Source organism: Camarhynchus parvulus, chromosome 5, assembly GCF_901933205.1.
Source record: "Camarhynchus parvulus chromosome 5, STF_HiC, whole genome shotgun sequence".
Taxonomy (NCBI): Eukaryota; Metazoa; Chordata; class Aves; order Passeriformes; family Thraupidae; genus Camarhynchus; species Camarhynchus parvulus.
Window position 1 is genome coordinate 28,292,017 of NC_044575.1, and position 14,350 is coordinate 28,306,366.

Here is a 14,350-nt window from a genome sequence, read left to right on the forward strand (position 1 = left end):
TGTGAAGATAAGGGTTTTACTGAAATTTCTTTGCAGAGGCATATAAAAGTTGAGCATAGCTTCATCATTCAGTAGAAGCACACTCATGCAATCAAAATCATCAAAAGGGATTGTACAGAAAGGAGTGTGTATTTTTAAAAAGTTATCTTTAACTAAGGTCTAGCACCAGACAAAAAACATGAACATTTAAGGAAGTTAGACAGCAGCACATCTTAAAAAACAACAATAATTAGCACACACTAGCTTATATTTTCAAGGCATTTTACAAAAACATTAATTAATTAAGCCTCACAACACCCTTGTGAGATAGTTAAGTATTATTAGTCCCATTTTAGAGACAGAGAAACAGGCATGAAGAGGGTATAACCTGCTCACCACCACACATGCTAAATCCAGGTTTTCCATTTTTTGGAAAATCAGATTTTCCATTTTTTGCCATGTGTGGTCAGATCTCTTAAAAGCTTTAATTTAAATGGTTTCCTCTCATCCCTTTTAAGACACCTGTACTTATTTCAGTCTGATATGAAAAGGTACTCACCAAGTGCTATTCAAAGAATCACTGAATGGTTTGGGTTGGAAGGGACTCTAAAGAACATCCAGTTCCAACATCCCTGCCATGGACTGGGACACCCTCCACTAGACCAGGTTGCTCATAGCTCCATCCAGCCTGGCATTGAACACTTCCAGGGATGAGGCATTCACAGTTTTCCTGGCAAGCTGTTCCAGTGCCTCACCACCCTCACAGTAAGGAATTTCTTCCCAATACCTAATTTAAACCTAGCCTCTTCCAGTTTAAAGCCATTAACCCTTGTTCTATCACTACACACTCTTGTAAAAAGTCATAGGAGAGGTGCTCCAGCTATCTGATAATCTTTGAAGTCCTCCTCTGGACTTGCTCTATTATGCTGGGGGCCACAGAGCTGGACACAGTACTCCAGGTGGTCTCACAAGAGAAGAATAGAGGGGAAGAATCACCTCCTTTGACCTGCTGGTCATGCCTCTTTTGATGCAGCCCATGATGCAGTTGGCTTTCTGGAAAAGTAATCAATGCATTCCAGGAACCTCTTGAATTGCCCTGCTGTGTTGCCTCTCCAACAGATATGAGATGGCTGAAGTCCCCCATAAAGACTAGGCCTGGTGAACACAAGGTTGCTCTAATCTATAGAGGGCTTTATCCACTCAGTCTTCCTGGCTGGGTTATGTGTAGCAGATCCCCTCTGTCACCTGTCCCTGCCCTCCCTTTAATCCTGACCCATAAGCTCTTGATAGGCTCCTCATCCATCCCTAGCTGAGCTCCATGCACTCTGGATGGAGCTCCGTGCACTCCAACCAATCACTGACATAGAAGGTGACACCTCCTCCTTGCCTCCAGTGTCTGCTCTTCCTAAAGGGCCTCCATCCTTCCATTCCAACACTCCAGTCACAGGAGTTATGCCACCCTGTCTCTGTAACAGCCCTGCACGCCTGAGCACACTGCTCACAACAAACAAAATTAGGAAAAACATTTTTTATAAACTCTGTGTTACTGGAAGCTGTTTAACAAAAGACTTGTCATGGGTATTTCCATACTGCCAGAGTGTCACTTCTCATCAGGAATCTGCCATCTGGAAACTTCCTGAGGCCTATTCTGCAATGCTGTGACAGCTCAGAATCTGCAAAAAAATAAGGTTACTTTGCTTCTTCCATACAAGAAATCTCTCTCTGGTACGGGGTCTTCTCTAGAAAGAACTCTTATGAATACAACTGCACTGAAAGCAAAGAAAGATTTTTATCAAGAAGACCCTCACCAAATCACTAGGTTGGAAGAGACCTTCAAGATCATCAAATCCAACCCAGCGCTAACACCTCAACTAGACCATGGCACTGAGTGCCACATCCAGTCTTTTTTTAAACATATCCAGGGATGGTGACTCCACCACCACCCCAGGCAAACTATTCCAATACTTTATCACCCTTTCTGTAAAAAACTTTTTCCTAACAGCCAACCTACATTTCCCTTGGCACAGCTTAGGACTGTGACCTCTGGTTCTGTCAGTTCCTGCCTGGAGAAAGAGACCAACCTCCACCAGACTACAATCACCTTTCAGGGAGCTGTAGAGTGATAAGGTCACCTCTGAGTCTCCTTTTCTCCAGGCTAAACACCCCCAGCTCCCTCAGTCATTCCTCACAGGGCTTGTGTTCCCAGCCCCTCACCAGCCTCTTTGCCCTCCTCTGGACGCACTCAAGCATCTCAATGTCCTTCCTAAACTGAGGGGCCAGAGCTGGGCACAGCACTCAAGGTGCCTCACCAGTGCCTCACCAAGTACAGGGGAAGGATGACCTCCCTGCTCCTGCTGGCCTCAAGGTAAAGCCAAGGGCACAAATGTATGTCAGAAAAATCTAGAAACATTCATCTATTGTGCTTTTGTTGCTTTTCTCTGAACTCACTTTATATGAGAGATGGTCTGGAGGCACCAGACATCCTGGGAGCAAGAAAATGATTTTTCATAGTCACTTTGAGAAGACAAGTTTCCTTATCATATCACTCTTGCCCTGAACTAGTAAGAGACAGAGTAGGATTAAACTTCCAAACAACCTAAAAGTTCAGAGATTTAACTCTATAAACCACCAAATTAAATTTTAACTGGCAAATCTGGCAGATCTACTGCTGCCTTTTTGCAAACCCAGGCCCCAGGTGTTAGTGGAGATGCAGAAATAAAAATAGTCTTTCCATCTTCAGTTACATATGTCCATTAGACACTATCCAGAGTCCAGGAAGTTAGTTTCATGACAGCTTGATCTGAAGATCCTCCCCATACTTTTGGATCAACTTCACATGGTTATGGTCCACTGACCATTGCTCTGGGAGGTGTTTGGGCTTCATGCTGTCCAAGAAATGCTGCCGCCAGCGTCTTTCCAGCTGCATGAGAGAGCGCAGGCCTCCTTTAGCACAACACTGCACCACCTTCAGTCCATGTGGCACGTAGCTCTCATTGCAGATCCTGCCAGGACACAAGCACAATTTATTTTCGCACAAGCCCGCTGTCAGACTCCAGATCTGTCTCCAGTGAACAGCAAGACACTGAAGATACTTTCAGCTGCAGAGTTTAATTACAGAAAAAGGGTAAGCTAACCAAGAGGGAGAGTTTTAAGCTTTGCTTCAATGCCAGACTGCTTTCTGGAACACAGTTACACTGTAAAGCTGGTTTCTCTGAATGGAGAAAGTGTTCTTCTTTACAGCAACACTAAACAAAGCTCTTAAGGTCCATTACAAGCTCCTCAGGAGACTGAAAATTTCTCAAAGCAAGAATTATATGACCCTTCAGACTGCTGAGCCTGTCACCAAATTCCCTGCCTGGATGAGTTCTGAGTTACAACATCTGCACTTTACAAACAACAGCGAGCATAACAAGGAGAAGATACTCATTTCAAGCAGAGACTAGACACTTGTTAAGAAAAGATATTTGGGACTTTGAGAAAGTGAAGAAGACTTCTGATATGACTGTCCTTCAGACTCTTTTCCTGATCTGTCCTTCAAAAGAAGTATAAAAATGTTGGAGAAGATGGAGAGCAAGAACAGAAGACTGGTGAGGAGGAAGAGAAAGACGGAAAGAAACAAGACCTGCAGTTCAGAGACCAATGGTGGGTTGAGGGGAGATGGGTATAAACAAAACCAAAAACAGTAAGAAACGCAATATAAAGAACTAAAAACCTTATACCCAGCCTACATGGGCTTGCTGTACCTGGTTTCCAGATCAGCTGCTGCCTGGAGCATCTCTGGAGTGACTGTGTCTGTGTTATAGAAGTCCTTGATGCCTTGCAGCAGCTCTGCCCTGCGGGGGTCAGGCAGGCTGTCTGCGTTCAGCAGGGCGCGCGCCCCCGAGCGCACTTGCCTGCGCAGAGGGTCCTCCAGGAGACGCACGCCTTCCTCAGAGCCGATGGGAGCCGCAAACTCCTGGGCCAGCTGCTGCTTCAGGTGGTTGTCATAGTAATTGGAGATGGCATGGCAGGATGTGCAGAGGAGGAGCACATCGTGTGAGTTGTGGTCCTTCATCTGGATGGGGAAGTGTCTTCGGTATTCATGAGGAACAACATTCTTCCTAGAGAAGACAAAACAGGCAGTTCATTGCATTTGGCTGGAGCTGCTGCTACCCAGTTCCTCTTCTTCCTGCCCCAGAAAGAGTGAGCTAAAACTAGAAGTCCAGGTAAGCAAAGATTACCAGGACATGTAGTACAGAAAGTGATTATTTTTACTATTTTCATTTGTAGTTCTCTCACCAAGTTTTCTGCATTTCTCTTTTTTCCTTTCCAAAAATTCATCACTTTCAATGAAAGATTCCTACTGTAAAAAAAAACAAACCTAAAAATCAAGTAATGCACTATGAGAAGTATCCTTCTCAACTAATCAGTAGCAGACAAAAAGACAAAGAGAAAAATCTTGTTCTTTTTGACCTCATGAGCTTTAGGCTCACCTAAACCTTTCAAAAGTAAAGGTTTAAGTAGTGGAAGGAATAGTACAGCTCTTTTCAGATGGGTATGCCACCCACCCAGTGTGTGTCAGCACACTGCTGCCCCTGTCACTCAAACTGCACCACATACATGTTCCACAGGCTTTGATCTCTCCTAGGATCACTATCTCCTGCCTCTCTAAGAGGAAAGGCTGGTCTCTTCAGTGTCTCACACAGCCAGACAACTGCAGAGCACTCAAATAGTGTCCCATCCAGGACATGAAGATGCACAATGTTTCAGGCCACTAACCAAGCTTCTGGATGCCAAACTTGATGCAGACCTCAGCCCTGTTTTAGAAGATGCATTTTTCTCCTACCCACTAAACAACTCACCGGATATAGGATTCTCGCTTGCCACACACGACACAGAGGTTTTCTTTGACTGTCAGATAGTAATCAACCTGGGACTCGGGACGTCCTGAAGGCTCAAAACGCAGCTTCACAACAAAAGGGTCTGTGCTAACTAGCTCTAAAAGGATAAAGGCAAAGAGAAAATATTCAAGACAAATTGTATTGGAGAGCTAAAATAACAATGCTACAATGTAAGAGTCATCCTAGTGAATCCCCAACAGTACTTCCAATAAGAAAGGATACCAAAAAAGTCATGCTCCGTTAGGAAGATGAGAGAGAGGGGAGAGAGAGGAGAGAGAAAGGGGAGAGAAAGGAGAGAGAGAGGAGCATTTCAAATACCAACAGGAAAATGGTATGCCTACCTCCAATCCCCTTGTCCAAATACCACTGAGCCTTCTTGCGATCACAAGTGCACAGGGGCTGTCCATCTGGTGCATGCAGGAAGCAGTTGTCATACAGTGGAGATTTTCTATGAAACAAGACCAGTATTACAGCAGCTATAATAGCATGCAAAAAATCCCAGAGCTTTCTATAGGCCTGTGTGCCACACTGCAGTTCAGGCAGCTTCCTCTGAATCACAGTAGTACCCCTAAACACAAACTCAAGGCTGCTGAGACTCCAGTCTGCTGCTTAGGGAAGCAGTACATCTGAAAATTTATCCAGGGTTCACCAACTGACTCTAAGGTATCTTTGCTCTCCTGCTGCCAACAGAATTGTACCTCTTGAATCCCAATTTTCAAGAGGTGCCATCAATGAAGACAGCATTTAAAAAAATTGAAATAGAAAACAAAAGAGAATTGAAGTCACAAAGGATGATGAGCTAGGAGTAAGCTCAAAGAGAGCATCAACTTTACAGGCAAGGCAGTTCCAAGAATCGGCTGCCTAAGCCTGGATTTTAGTGTTTTTTGAAAACTTTTCTAAAATTTAGTGTGAATAGCAATTATTCACCCAAGAGAAATGGTCCAAAACCACTCCTGCACTGGGAACTTGAACACGAGTTTAGGGGAACAACAAAGCTGAGCTGATGCCCTCAAACACAGGCCCCAATGTGTGGCAGTGACAAGAAGTCCTGTGTGAGCAGTCTCTGGCAGTTTGTGGCAGTGTGTGGAAGGGCTCTGTTTTGCAGAAAACATTTCCTTACTCTGCCAACCTCCTTCAAACAAAATTGAAGCATGGAGCAGGCTGAGCTCAGAGAGGACCTGGGAGGAGCTGGCCAGAGATGTCATAATACAGTGCAGAAAAGTTTCCTCTCTACAGCGAGATTGTACAAATTAGTTCTCAGCAGAGCTCTACCAGCTAAAAAGGTTGATTCATAGGCTGTCTCCTTCCACTGAGCATCCACAGCTCAACTCAGCCACCATGATAATTTCTGTACTTCCCAACTCTAAATGAATAAACATTAAAACTAAACAGACTTAAACCAAAAGGTAGAGTGAAAAAGGACCTTTGAAACCACATCCAGTGTTATTACAGACCAGAGCCACATTGCAGTAAACACTGTAAAAAGCAGTAAGTCTACAGATCTCTCATGAAGTCAAACACAGTTAAAAACAAAAAATAAATAAACATATATGGGGAGATCTTAATTTATCTTGGAATGTATTTTTGTTTAAATTTTATTCCTCCCATGAGATGCAGTCCTCCTGTTTTGTATTACACAGCCTCCGAAAAAATTTTAAAAGAAATATGAGGGACTTGCTCTGTAAAACATAATACTGCTAATAATACTGTTAATCACTGCTAATGAAATCAATACTATTGACTACACTAAAATTTCTCCATTGCCAATCCAGTAAGTTAAAAAGAAGAAAAAATATAAAAAAATTATTTCTTTGCCAATGATATTTACATGTAATTTTAGTTATGTCCAATGACAAATTTTATGAGATTGTATCCTAACAAAAGCAAACATACAGATACCCCACATCTTCCACTGTACTGAGCTTAAAGCAACTTTTCCAACTTGTTTTTAATTTAAAAACAACTCTTGCTAGCAAAAGCTCATAAGAATTTAGGATTCACTCCAAAAAATTGCCTGCAAGGATGGTAATCCTGAATCCAGCAATAGCTGCCTCTGCAAGGCTAAAGCAGCACTGTTCTTTCCTCTTGGCCTCTGGCCAACAGAGAAGGGCACTGCTTTGCTGCTACCACAGGCTGTTCCTCCCTGTGCCCTCTGGCACCTCACATAACATATCTTACCCCTGCTAACCTCAGCTTTCAGCCCTGCCATCTCTGTGGCCACGGTGACATGGGACAGCAAAGGAAAAACAACAGTCCACAAGGCAGATCCTGATGAAAGGACAAGCTCTGTGCAGTTGCCACCTTTTCCTTGGAGAATCACAGAATCATAGAACATGCCAAGTTGGAAGGGACCCCCCAGGATCATTGAGTCCAACTCCAAGCCCTGCTCAGGACACCCTGAACACCCAAGAATAACACCTAGAAAGCCAACTGCCTCCTGATAGGACTCTGCTCTCTGGCTAATGCTTCCAGAGGGGAAGGAAGGGTAAAAATTAAAAACAACACCTCAACTTGCTCATGATCTAAACAGAGATCTAAGTGCTGCCCCTGCTTTCAATACCACCTAGAGGAAAACAGAAACAGGATCTGACCCCCATGACTGTTAGGTCCTGTGTTCCCTTTCCTAGCTCACATGAGCTACTTTGTTTAATGACTAGAGCATGAGGCAACACTCAGGGTTTTCCACATGCAATGAACAAAGATGTGCTCATACACTCACCTTGCAGAATATCCCACACCCAGAGGCTTTCGCTTCTGCCTCCGTGGATCTCTCATTTGCTGATTGCCGGAGGGCTGGCCATTCACCCAAGACTTCCGATTCTTTGTTTTCTGAGGGGAACGTCCCTCTCCACTCTTCTCTTCTCCTGTGCTGCCACTCTTTCTTCCTCTAAATGGGATATCCACCAAGCCCTGGCATTTACCCCGGGCTTTCTCCCAAGCAGTGACAGAGTTTTCACCTTCAGATGTAGCAGGGAGGCTGGTAAATCCCAGCAAACGGAAGAACAGAGCCATGGAGACCTGGGCATCCCTAGCAGCATAGAGAACCTGCAGAAAAGCACAGAAATTAAAATACTGACAAACAGCAAATACTCCCAACATTATCAGTCTTCAGCACAAGGTACGGTAAAACCAGAAGCTGGATTCATTTCCTTTTGAAGTTCACATGAAGTTTTGCCAGTTGAATGGCACTTTCATAACAACACCACATCCCACTACCTTGGGATCCCAGGAACTGCAAGGGACTGAAAATATATTTAGGTCAGACATCTTCACATCCCACCAACCTTCATAAAATGTTCCCTTTTGGCACACTGGCCAAGAGTATTCAGTATGGTTTTTTGTCCTGTCACTCCCTCTGCTGGTCATTGCTTTTGTAGGCATGTGCAGCTTGACTAAAGAAACTGGGCAGTCGGGGAAAACTCAGTGCTCTAAAGGTGACCAAGATTTCCAGGGTCTCTCTAATATTGCACTGACTGCTACAGACTGAAGAAAATAATAAAAAGGTGAGGTTTTGGAAACACTTCTTCAAGGGATCTTGCCTCATAGATCTTTACTAAAGGAAAACAAGGGTAAAGAATCCAGGGAGAATAGCAGAAAATTATCTTCATGGAAAAGGATGGGAATGCAGGCAGTGAGTCTGAAATTGACTTTAGGCTCTGTCACACATAAGGGTTTGAGGTATCATTTGAAAAGGCTCAGATCTCCCTGCTGTAAAGCCTCTTTTGCAACTAAGAAGGTTACTTTTCCTCCCAAAACAGTAAGTTGAAGTGGAGAACACACCTGATCTTGTGTCAGTTCTTCTGCTTCCCAGTTGCTGCAACGCACATGAGGAGATTTGTCAAGTGGGAAGTTCAGGACTTTTTCAGCTAAAGACTTAAGGCTCAGGCAGTTGTGAAGTAGATCCTTCCTTCAATTCAACAAAGAAAGTGAAACAAATATATTAAAAATGAAACTATACACTCATGCAAATTCAGATGGCCTCTGAAGTGAACGTGCGAGAACACAATGCACATGATGCATGACTCAAACAGCACACAGCTGCCTCAGCTTTACAGGCCCTCTCCCCCCCTCTACTAAAATGTCCTTTCTAGATTTAGTAATTATCTCGTGTCTACAATATGCAAAGCAGGCAAGGCTGGGAGTCAGTAACATTTAAGGCTGAAGTGTTTGGCTCTGAACTAAAGAGGTCCATCATACAGTGATGGACCACTTGTCTCAGGGATTCATGAGAAGCCCAAGAACCAGGAATGACTCAGAAGAATCCTGGCCACTAGAGACAAGTCCATCCTCAGTGCTAAAAAGGCACCAGTAGGTCAACAAACGCATGGCCCACATCACTAACACCACACCCAGGCACACATATAATTGTACATGAAGAATACTTGCAAGTAAAACATCTTGTTTCAGGAAGAGTGAAAGATAAGAAAATGGCATCACAAGTGTAACCTTTCCATAGAAGAATTGTTATTAAAAGAAAAAAATGGGAACTGGTTTATTTAGTAATTTTTAAGAAATCTTGAAATTCAACAGTTCCACTTACATGCCCTGTGCACATTTAACTCACACTTCTTGGCAGTGTATTCAAACATCTGCTGACACAGTGTTCATTCTTACTGCATTACATCACTGTGCCTGGACTTCTTAAAAGCTGAAGCATGGTACACAGAGAAGTCCACAAAGGTATCAGTGTGTGAGAGAAGACTAACAGACACAATTAGCAAATAAAATCCTCGTTAAGATTTCATTTCCATTAAGATCACAGTATAGAAGCATGACATGCTGTTGGGCTGCAGCTATCGATGCCCATTTTCTAAAGCCACCCTAAGAATTCCAGACATACCAGCCTGATATCATTCAGCTTATGCAAATCACCTAAGATATACTTCCAACTTTCCAACAAATGATGCCTCAAGCAGACCTACTACTGTGTTCAGGCACTTACCGACTGTGTTCAGGCACTTACCGCTGTCTCATGGCTAAATACCGGAGATCCATGCTCCCTTTGACTGGAAGACCATAATCATGAAGCAATTTGCAAGCATCTTCCCAGCATCCTACCCCAACTTTCAACACAGCACTATCTGCCATGATGTCCACCAGGGTCTTTGGAAGAGTCTGGCCGCCGGCAACAAGCCTGGGCAACCGAACAAGAATGCAGAGGCCACTGGAAGAAGCCATCTGCAACAGGGATACAGGATTTGCTTTTCCCTCCACAGATACCTGTAATGAAGTAAAAAATGAGAGTCCAGGTTACTGTATTATTAGCAATACTGCAGCTGAAGTAAATTGCAAAAAAGGCCACTGAAAGTAGGAAATACTTATCCGTTAACACAGTAAAGTATTGTTACATGTCTCTAAAAATTCATGGCAAACTGTGTGTTCTTTTTCACAGTATTACTGTGACCAAGCTACTTCTTGCCACATTCCCACATGACAATCTTTCCCCCTTTCACCCTTCCCCTTCATAGCTGAGATGGTCGAAGAAATCAAAAACATTTTTGAATCCACATCAACACAAAGCAACGCACTATATAAATGTGTATGGCAAATATACTGTTTAGCTGTGGCTTATACTAATGACTGTGGAGTGAATAAATTTCCAGTCAAAACAATGGCAAAGCCCGGCTTTATAAATTACTTTAAGCCTGTTTGCGATCACACATGCAAATGTACAAGCAGAAGAGGAACTTTGTTTTCTGGTTGTCCCAGTGAGTTTTATCTATGTATCAGCATTATCCTCCTTTTTGGACTTAACATTCTTAAGATATTGTTTCTTAAATATGTAGCTAGATTTAAAATAGTGTAAGCCCAAGCTACTTCAAGTAAATCACCTTTAAAGAGATATTACACAAAACACATAATACTATATTTAGCCATACAACTGTTACTATATTTAGTAAAGTCGATTTATCATGAAACTCAGGAAACAAATACATGCGGTGAATGAAAAACTTAGCATTTTTAAACGTAAGAAGAATCAAAATTAGCATCTGCTTCACTGCCATCATGACAGACAATCACAGTTTCAATAGTCAACACCGTGGTATCTATTTAAGCAAAGAAATTGCTCCATCTTCAATGATTTCCCCATGCAATTTGCAATCTAAAGGAAGGAGAGGCACTTCTTGATCACTCACCCATTCACAATCAATTCCAAGAACCGGCCACTTCTCCAGCTCCTTCTTCAGCAATGGTTCAGCATGATCCCACTCCTCCTGCTCTGAAACTATCACTATGTCTGCACCAAGGGTCCTCTCTATCCAGCAAAAGGTGGGAGATCTGAAGAAGGAAAGCACCTTCTTATCCTCTGCCTTAATGAGTTTCTCATCTCCTGACTTTCCTGCTGCTTCCTCTTGCTGACTACTACAGCGTGTTTTTCCTTTCCGATGCTGGGTCGCTTTCCACAAAACCAGGCCCCCCAGTGCAACACCCAGCAGGGTCGCCAAAGTTATCGTCACGGCTGTTTGCTTGGCCATTTTTTATTGCCCTTTCTCCCTCTTCACCTCATCCTCTCAAAACAGCATTGTGGGATTTCATCATGGCCTGCAGTGAAAAATAAGAGAGGAAGAAATTAAAGACAGCTTAATAAAATGCGTTTAGAGATATTAAACACATGCAATGCTATCACAACAAGGTTCTAGCCATAACTTGTAATCCTGACAGAAAAAAGTTCCGGGTCCCACTTTGATAGACTGGGGGCCTGGGAACAGACTGCTGCAGCGATGGATTGGGCAGGAAGAGGAGACTGAACGCTGCTGTTGATCACATCACTAAAAACCTTAAAGGGAATCCACTAAATTAAACTGGTGCAACTTCCACAAACTCTGCTATTCCAAAAATAACCTAGTCCGAGTTATTATCAGCACCTTTTAGTTCAGTTTGTAACTATATCAACCTAAACAAGGTCAAAATGAAATTGCTGCAGAATAAGCATGTCCGTTCACGATTAGTAAATAACAGACATTTATTTGTCCATTACATTCACATCCATACTAGGGTCAAATGGTCTTTAGGCACTGAAAAGCCCTAAAACAGCAGCATCTTATTTAGCTGTCCCTCTATCACACAGAAGCTTAGTACTCCTTCAATAAACTAAAATCAGTCCTGCTCCTCCATCCCAACCCACCCCGTTGTTTCTAAAGGGCTGTCCTTGCGCTCACTTCCCCACAAGAAGTTCGGGTGTCGATCCCAAACCCGCATCGATGCTGCACAGCCGCTGCCAGGACCCTGAGCACGGCCTGCGCACCTGCCCGAGCACCCCGAAGCAACAGGTCGTCCACGGCCACCCCGTAAACTGAGCGCAAACACCAGGGACAACGAGCCCGCCCTCAGCCCTCTCCTTCTCCCTCGGTCCAACAACCACTCCCCCTCTGGGAACCGGGGGCGCCTCTGATTCTTGTGCGGGTCCCCCGCCGGGGCAGGAGAAGCCCCGGTAAGACGCCCCGGCCCCCGCTCAGCCCCGGCGGCAGCGACGCGCCGAGGCCCGGGGGCGGGCCCGGGATCCCAGCCGAGCGCTCCTCCGGGCCGCTGCCAGGCCCGCCGGGATGGGGCAGGCGGGGGCGTCCGCGGCTCCCCTCGGCAGCGGGGGGAACGCGCTGCCCACTTCAGGTTCGGTCGCGGTTATCTACCCCGGGAAGAGGCCCGGACGCCGGAGCGAGCATACGGGAGGCCGCGGGCGCACCGGACCGCGCACCGGAGCACCTGCAGCCGCAGCCTCTCCGGGATGCGCGCAGCAGCCTCTCCCCCGCGCCCGGCCCCGCCGCCCGCCCGCGGCCCCGCCGGGCGCCCACCGATCCGCCTGCTGCCTGCGTCCCGCGGAACGGCTGCGTCCGGCCGCAGGAACGCCCCGCGGGGCAGTCGCCACACACACACCGGGAGCCTTAGAGGGGCGGACGCTTCCTCTGTGCCGGAGGTGCGAGTGGGCGGCGGGCGCCGCCATGTTGTACGGCAGCTAGTGGCGGGGCGGCTGGCAGGCGCCAGCGTGCCTTCAGCCGGGCAAAATGCTGGCAAGAATCCTGAAAAGCCGGCTCGTTTTAAAGCTGGTTTTTGGAGTGAAAAGTGCGGTTTGTTGTCTGCGACTAGGGAGGGCTTGAGGAGCGAGCCGCAGCGGGCGTGAAGTCACCCACACGCAGAGCACCGCGAAACCCCTGGGGCAGGAGGGACCAGATAGAATGGGAAGTAAAGAACAAAGGCAGCCGGGAAAATAAATAGCAAATCGCAAAAGTGGCAAACTGGAAGAAAATAAAGAGGGAACAAATCAAATGGAGACTGTTAAGAAATTAACAGAGGAACATGTCACTTAATTATGACAAATTATTGTTCCCCCGTGTGGGTGGAGAAATAGGAATGTTAGAAGAGTAACACCACAAAACCTGGACAGTGAGAATACAGGCAGCTGCTGTATCCAGAGTTACGATCGTCAAGGTTTGAGGTCATCCCTGTTAAAAAGCAAATGAGTTTACAGCCCAAACTCCATTCCAAATGAGAGGATCTGAGCGCCCAATTTCTTCAAATTCCTTTGCAATTCTCAGTAGCTCCCAGATTTTGTGCTATTAGCTTTCCACCAATCTGCATCTATTTGAAGTAGAGACTGAACCCACAGAAAATACTGTGCTAAATCAATTTTACAATTTGACGGCATCAAATTCTCTTTTGTTTTAACTTTGCCACTTGTAGTCATCACAGTAGGAGGATCTCCCTAGCAGAGATTTGGTATTTAGCAGACCTGTTGTCCAAAGAGTGCAACAAAGAGGCTAATGGTTGGCACTGGCAAAAATCTATAGAAGCAGTATTTTTCTCAGTCTGTAACTCATCTTTATTTTTCCCCTTCTTTTTTTTCTTAACTCAGGAATGAGGTACTCAGACATTCTGATAGCTCACAAGGAAAACAGGTGATTTCCAGAACACTTTTCTGAGCAAATAAGGCCCTCTCCTTATCAGAAATAAGATGACAAGACTAATAAAGGTTAAGCAGCTACTTGTTCTAATGACCTGATCTATGCCAGCATGGTGTGGTTGTATCAGGTCTCACTGGCGCTGGGGTAGGATCAGAGTTTTGTTTTCCATTGACTTGCATCTGTATTTTGAATGTACAAATACTTTATAGCTTATAGTTACAGCTTCTGTAACTATAAGCTATAAAGCATTTGTACATTCAAATGTGCAAATACAAAATGTACAAACGTACAAATTCAAAATTCAAATGTACAAATACAAAAACATAAGTGTTTCTGCAAAGCCTCAGTCTTGCTCTACAGTGATGAGACATTTATCCATTTTTATATTAATTCACTGAGTTACGAAGCATTGCAATCTCACTGCAGAAACTCACACCTTATCTCTTCTTCATTCTCCTCTAGAGGGAAGGTCTGCATCTCCCTTTCAGTCACAGCCTGGCCTCAGCTTCTCCATCCATCCCTGTGCTCCGATGCACCAGGCACAGCTGACCAGCTGAATTGCAGGTCACCAAGCAGGAGCCAGCACAACTCTGA

At 44.8% G+C, this 14,350-nt stretch overlaps 1 protein-coding gene across 6 annotated transcripts; it reads right to left on the reverse strand.

Annotated features, from left to right (window-relative positions):
• On the reverse strand, positions 1 to 13,020 carry EXD2 (exonuclease 3'-5' domain containing 2). 6 transcript variants are annotated; one of them, XM_030950129.1, is made up of 9 exons: positions 12,732 to 13,020; positions 10,997 to 11,402; positions 9,823 to 10,079; positions 8,640 to 8,766; positions 7,579 to 7,904; positions 5,201 to 5,307; positions 4,821 to 4,956; positions 3,723 to 4,079; positions 1 to 2,981 (listed from the first exon to the last, which is right to left on the reverse strand). In XM_030950129.1, the coding sequence occupies exons 2-9, from the start codon at positions 11,333 to 11,335 to the stop codon at positions 2,765 to 2,767; spliced, it is 1,866 nt and encodes a 621-aa protein (XP_030805989.1). In that variant the 5' UTR covers positions 11,336 to 11,402; positions 12,732 to 13,020; the 3' UTR covers positions 1 to 2,764. The 6 variants fall into 6 exon arrangements, with proteins under 6 accessions (XP_030805989.1, XP_030805987.1, XP_030805991.1 ...); XM_030950127.1 differs by lacking the exon at positions 12,732 to 13,020 and adding an exon at positions 12,650 to 12,727; XM_030950131.1 differs by lacking the exon at positions 12,732 to 13,020 and adding an exon at positions 12,561 to 12,677 and having other exon boundaries at positions 3,873 to 4,079.
• Between the last annotated feature and the right edge of the window lie 1,330 nt (positions 13,021 to 14,350).

Coding starts and splice junctions, on each gene's coding strand:
- EXD2 (XM_030950129.1), bottom strand. CDS start 11,335: ATGGCCAAGCAAACAGCCGTGACGATAACTTTGGCGACCCTGCTGGGT. Junction 5,308..7,578: donor GGTGTGGGATATTCTGCAAG/GTGAGTGTATGA, acceptor CTTGTTTCATAG/AAAATCTCCACTGTATGACA. Junction 2,982..3,722: donor GCAGCTGATCTGGAAACCAG/GTACAGCAAGCC, acceptor GTGTCCTGGCAG/GATCTGCAATGAGAGCTACG.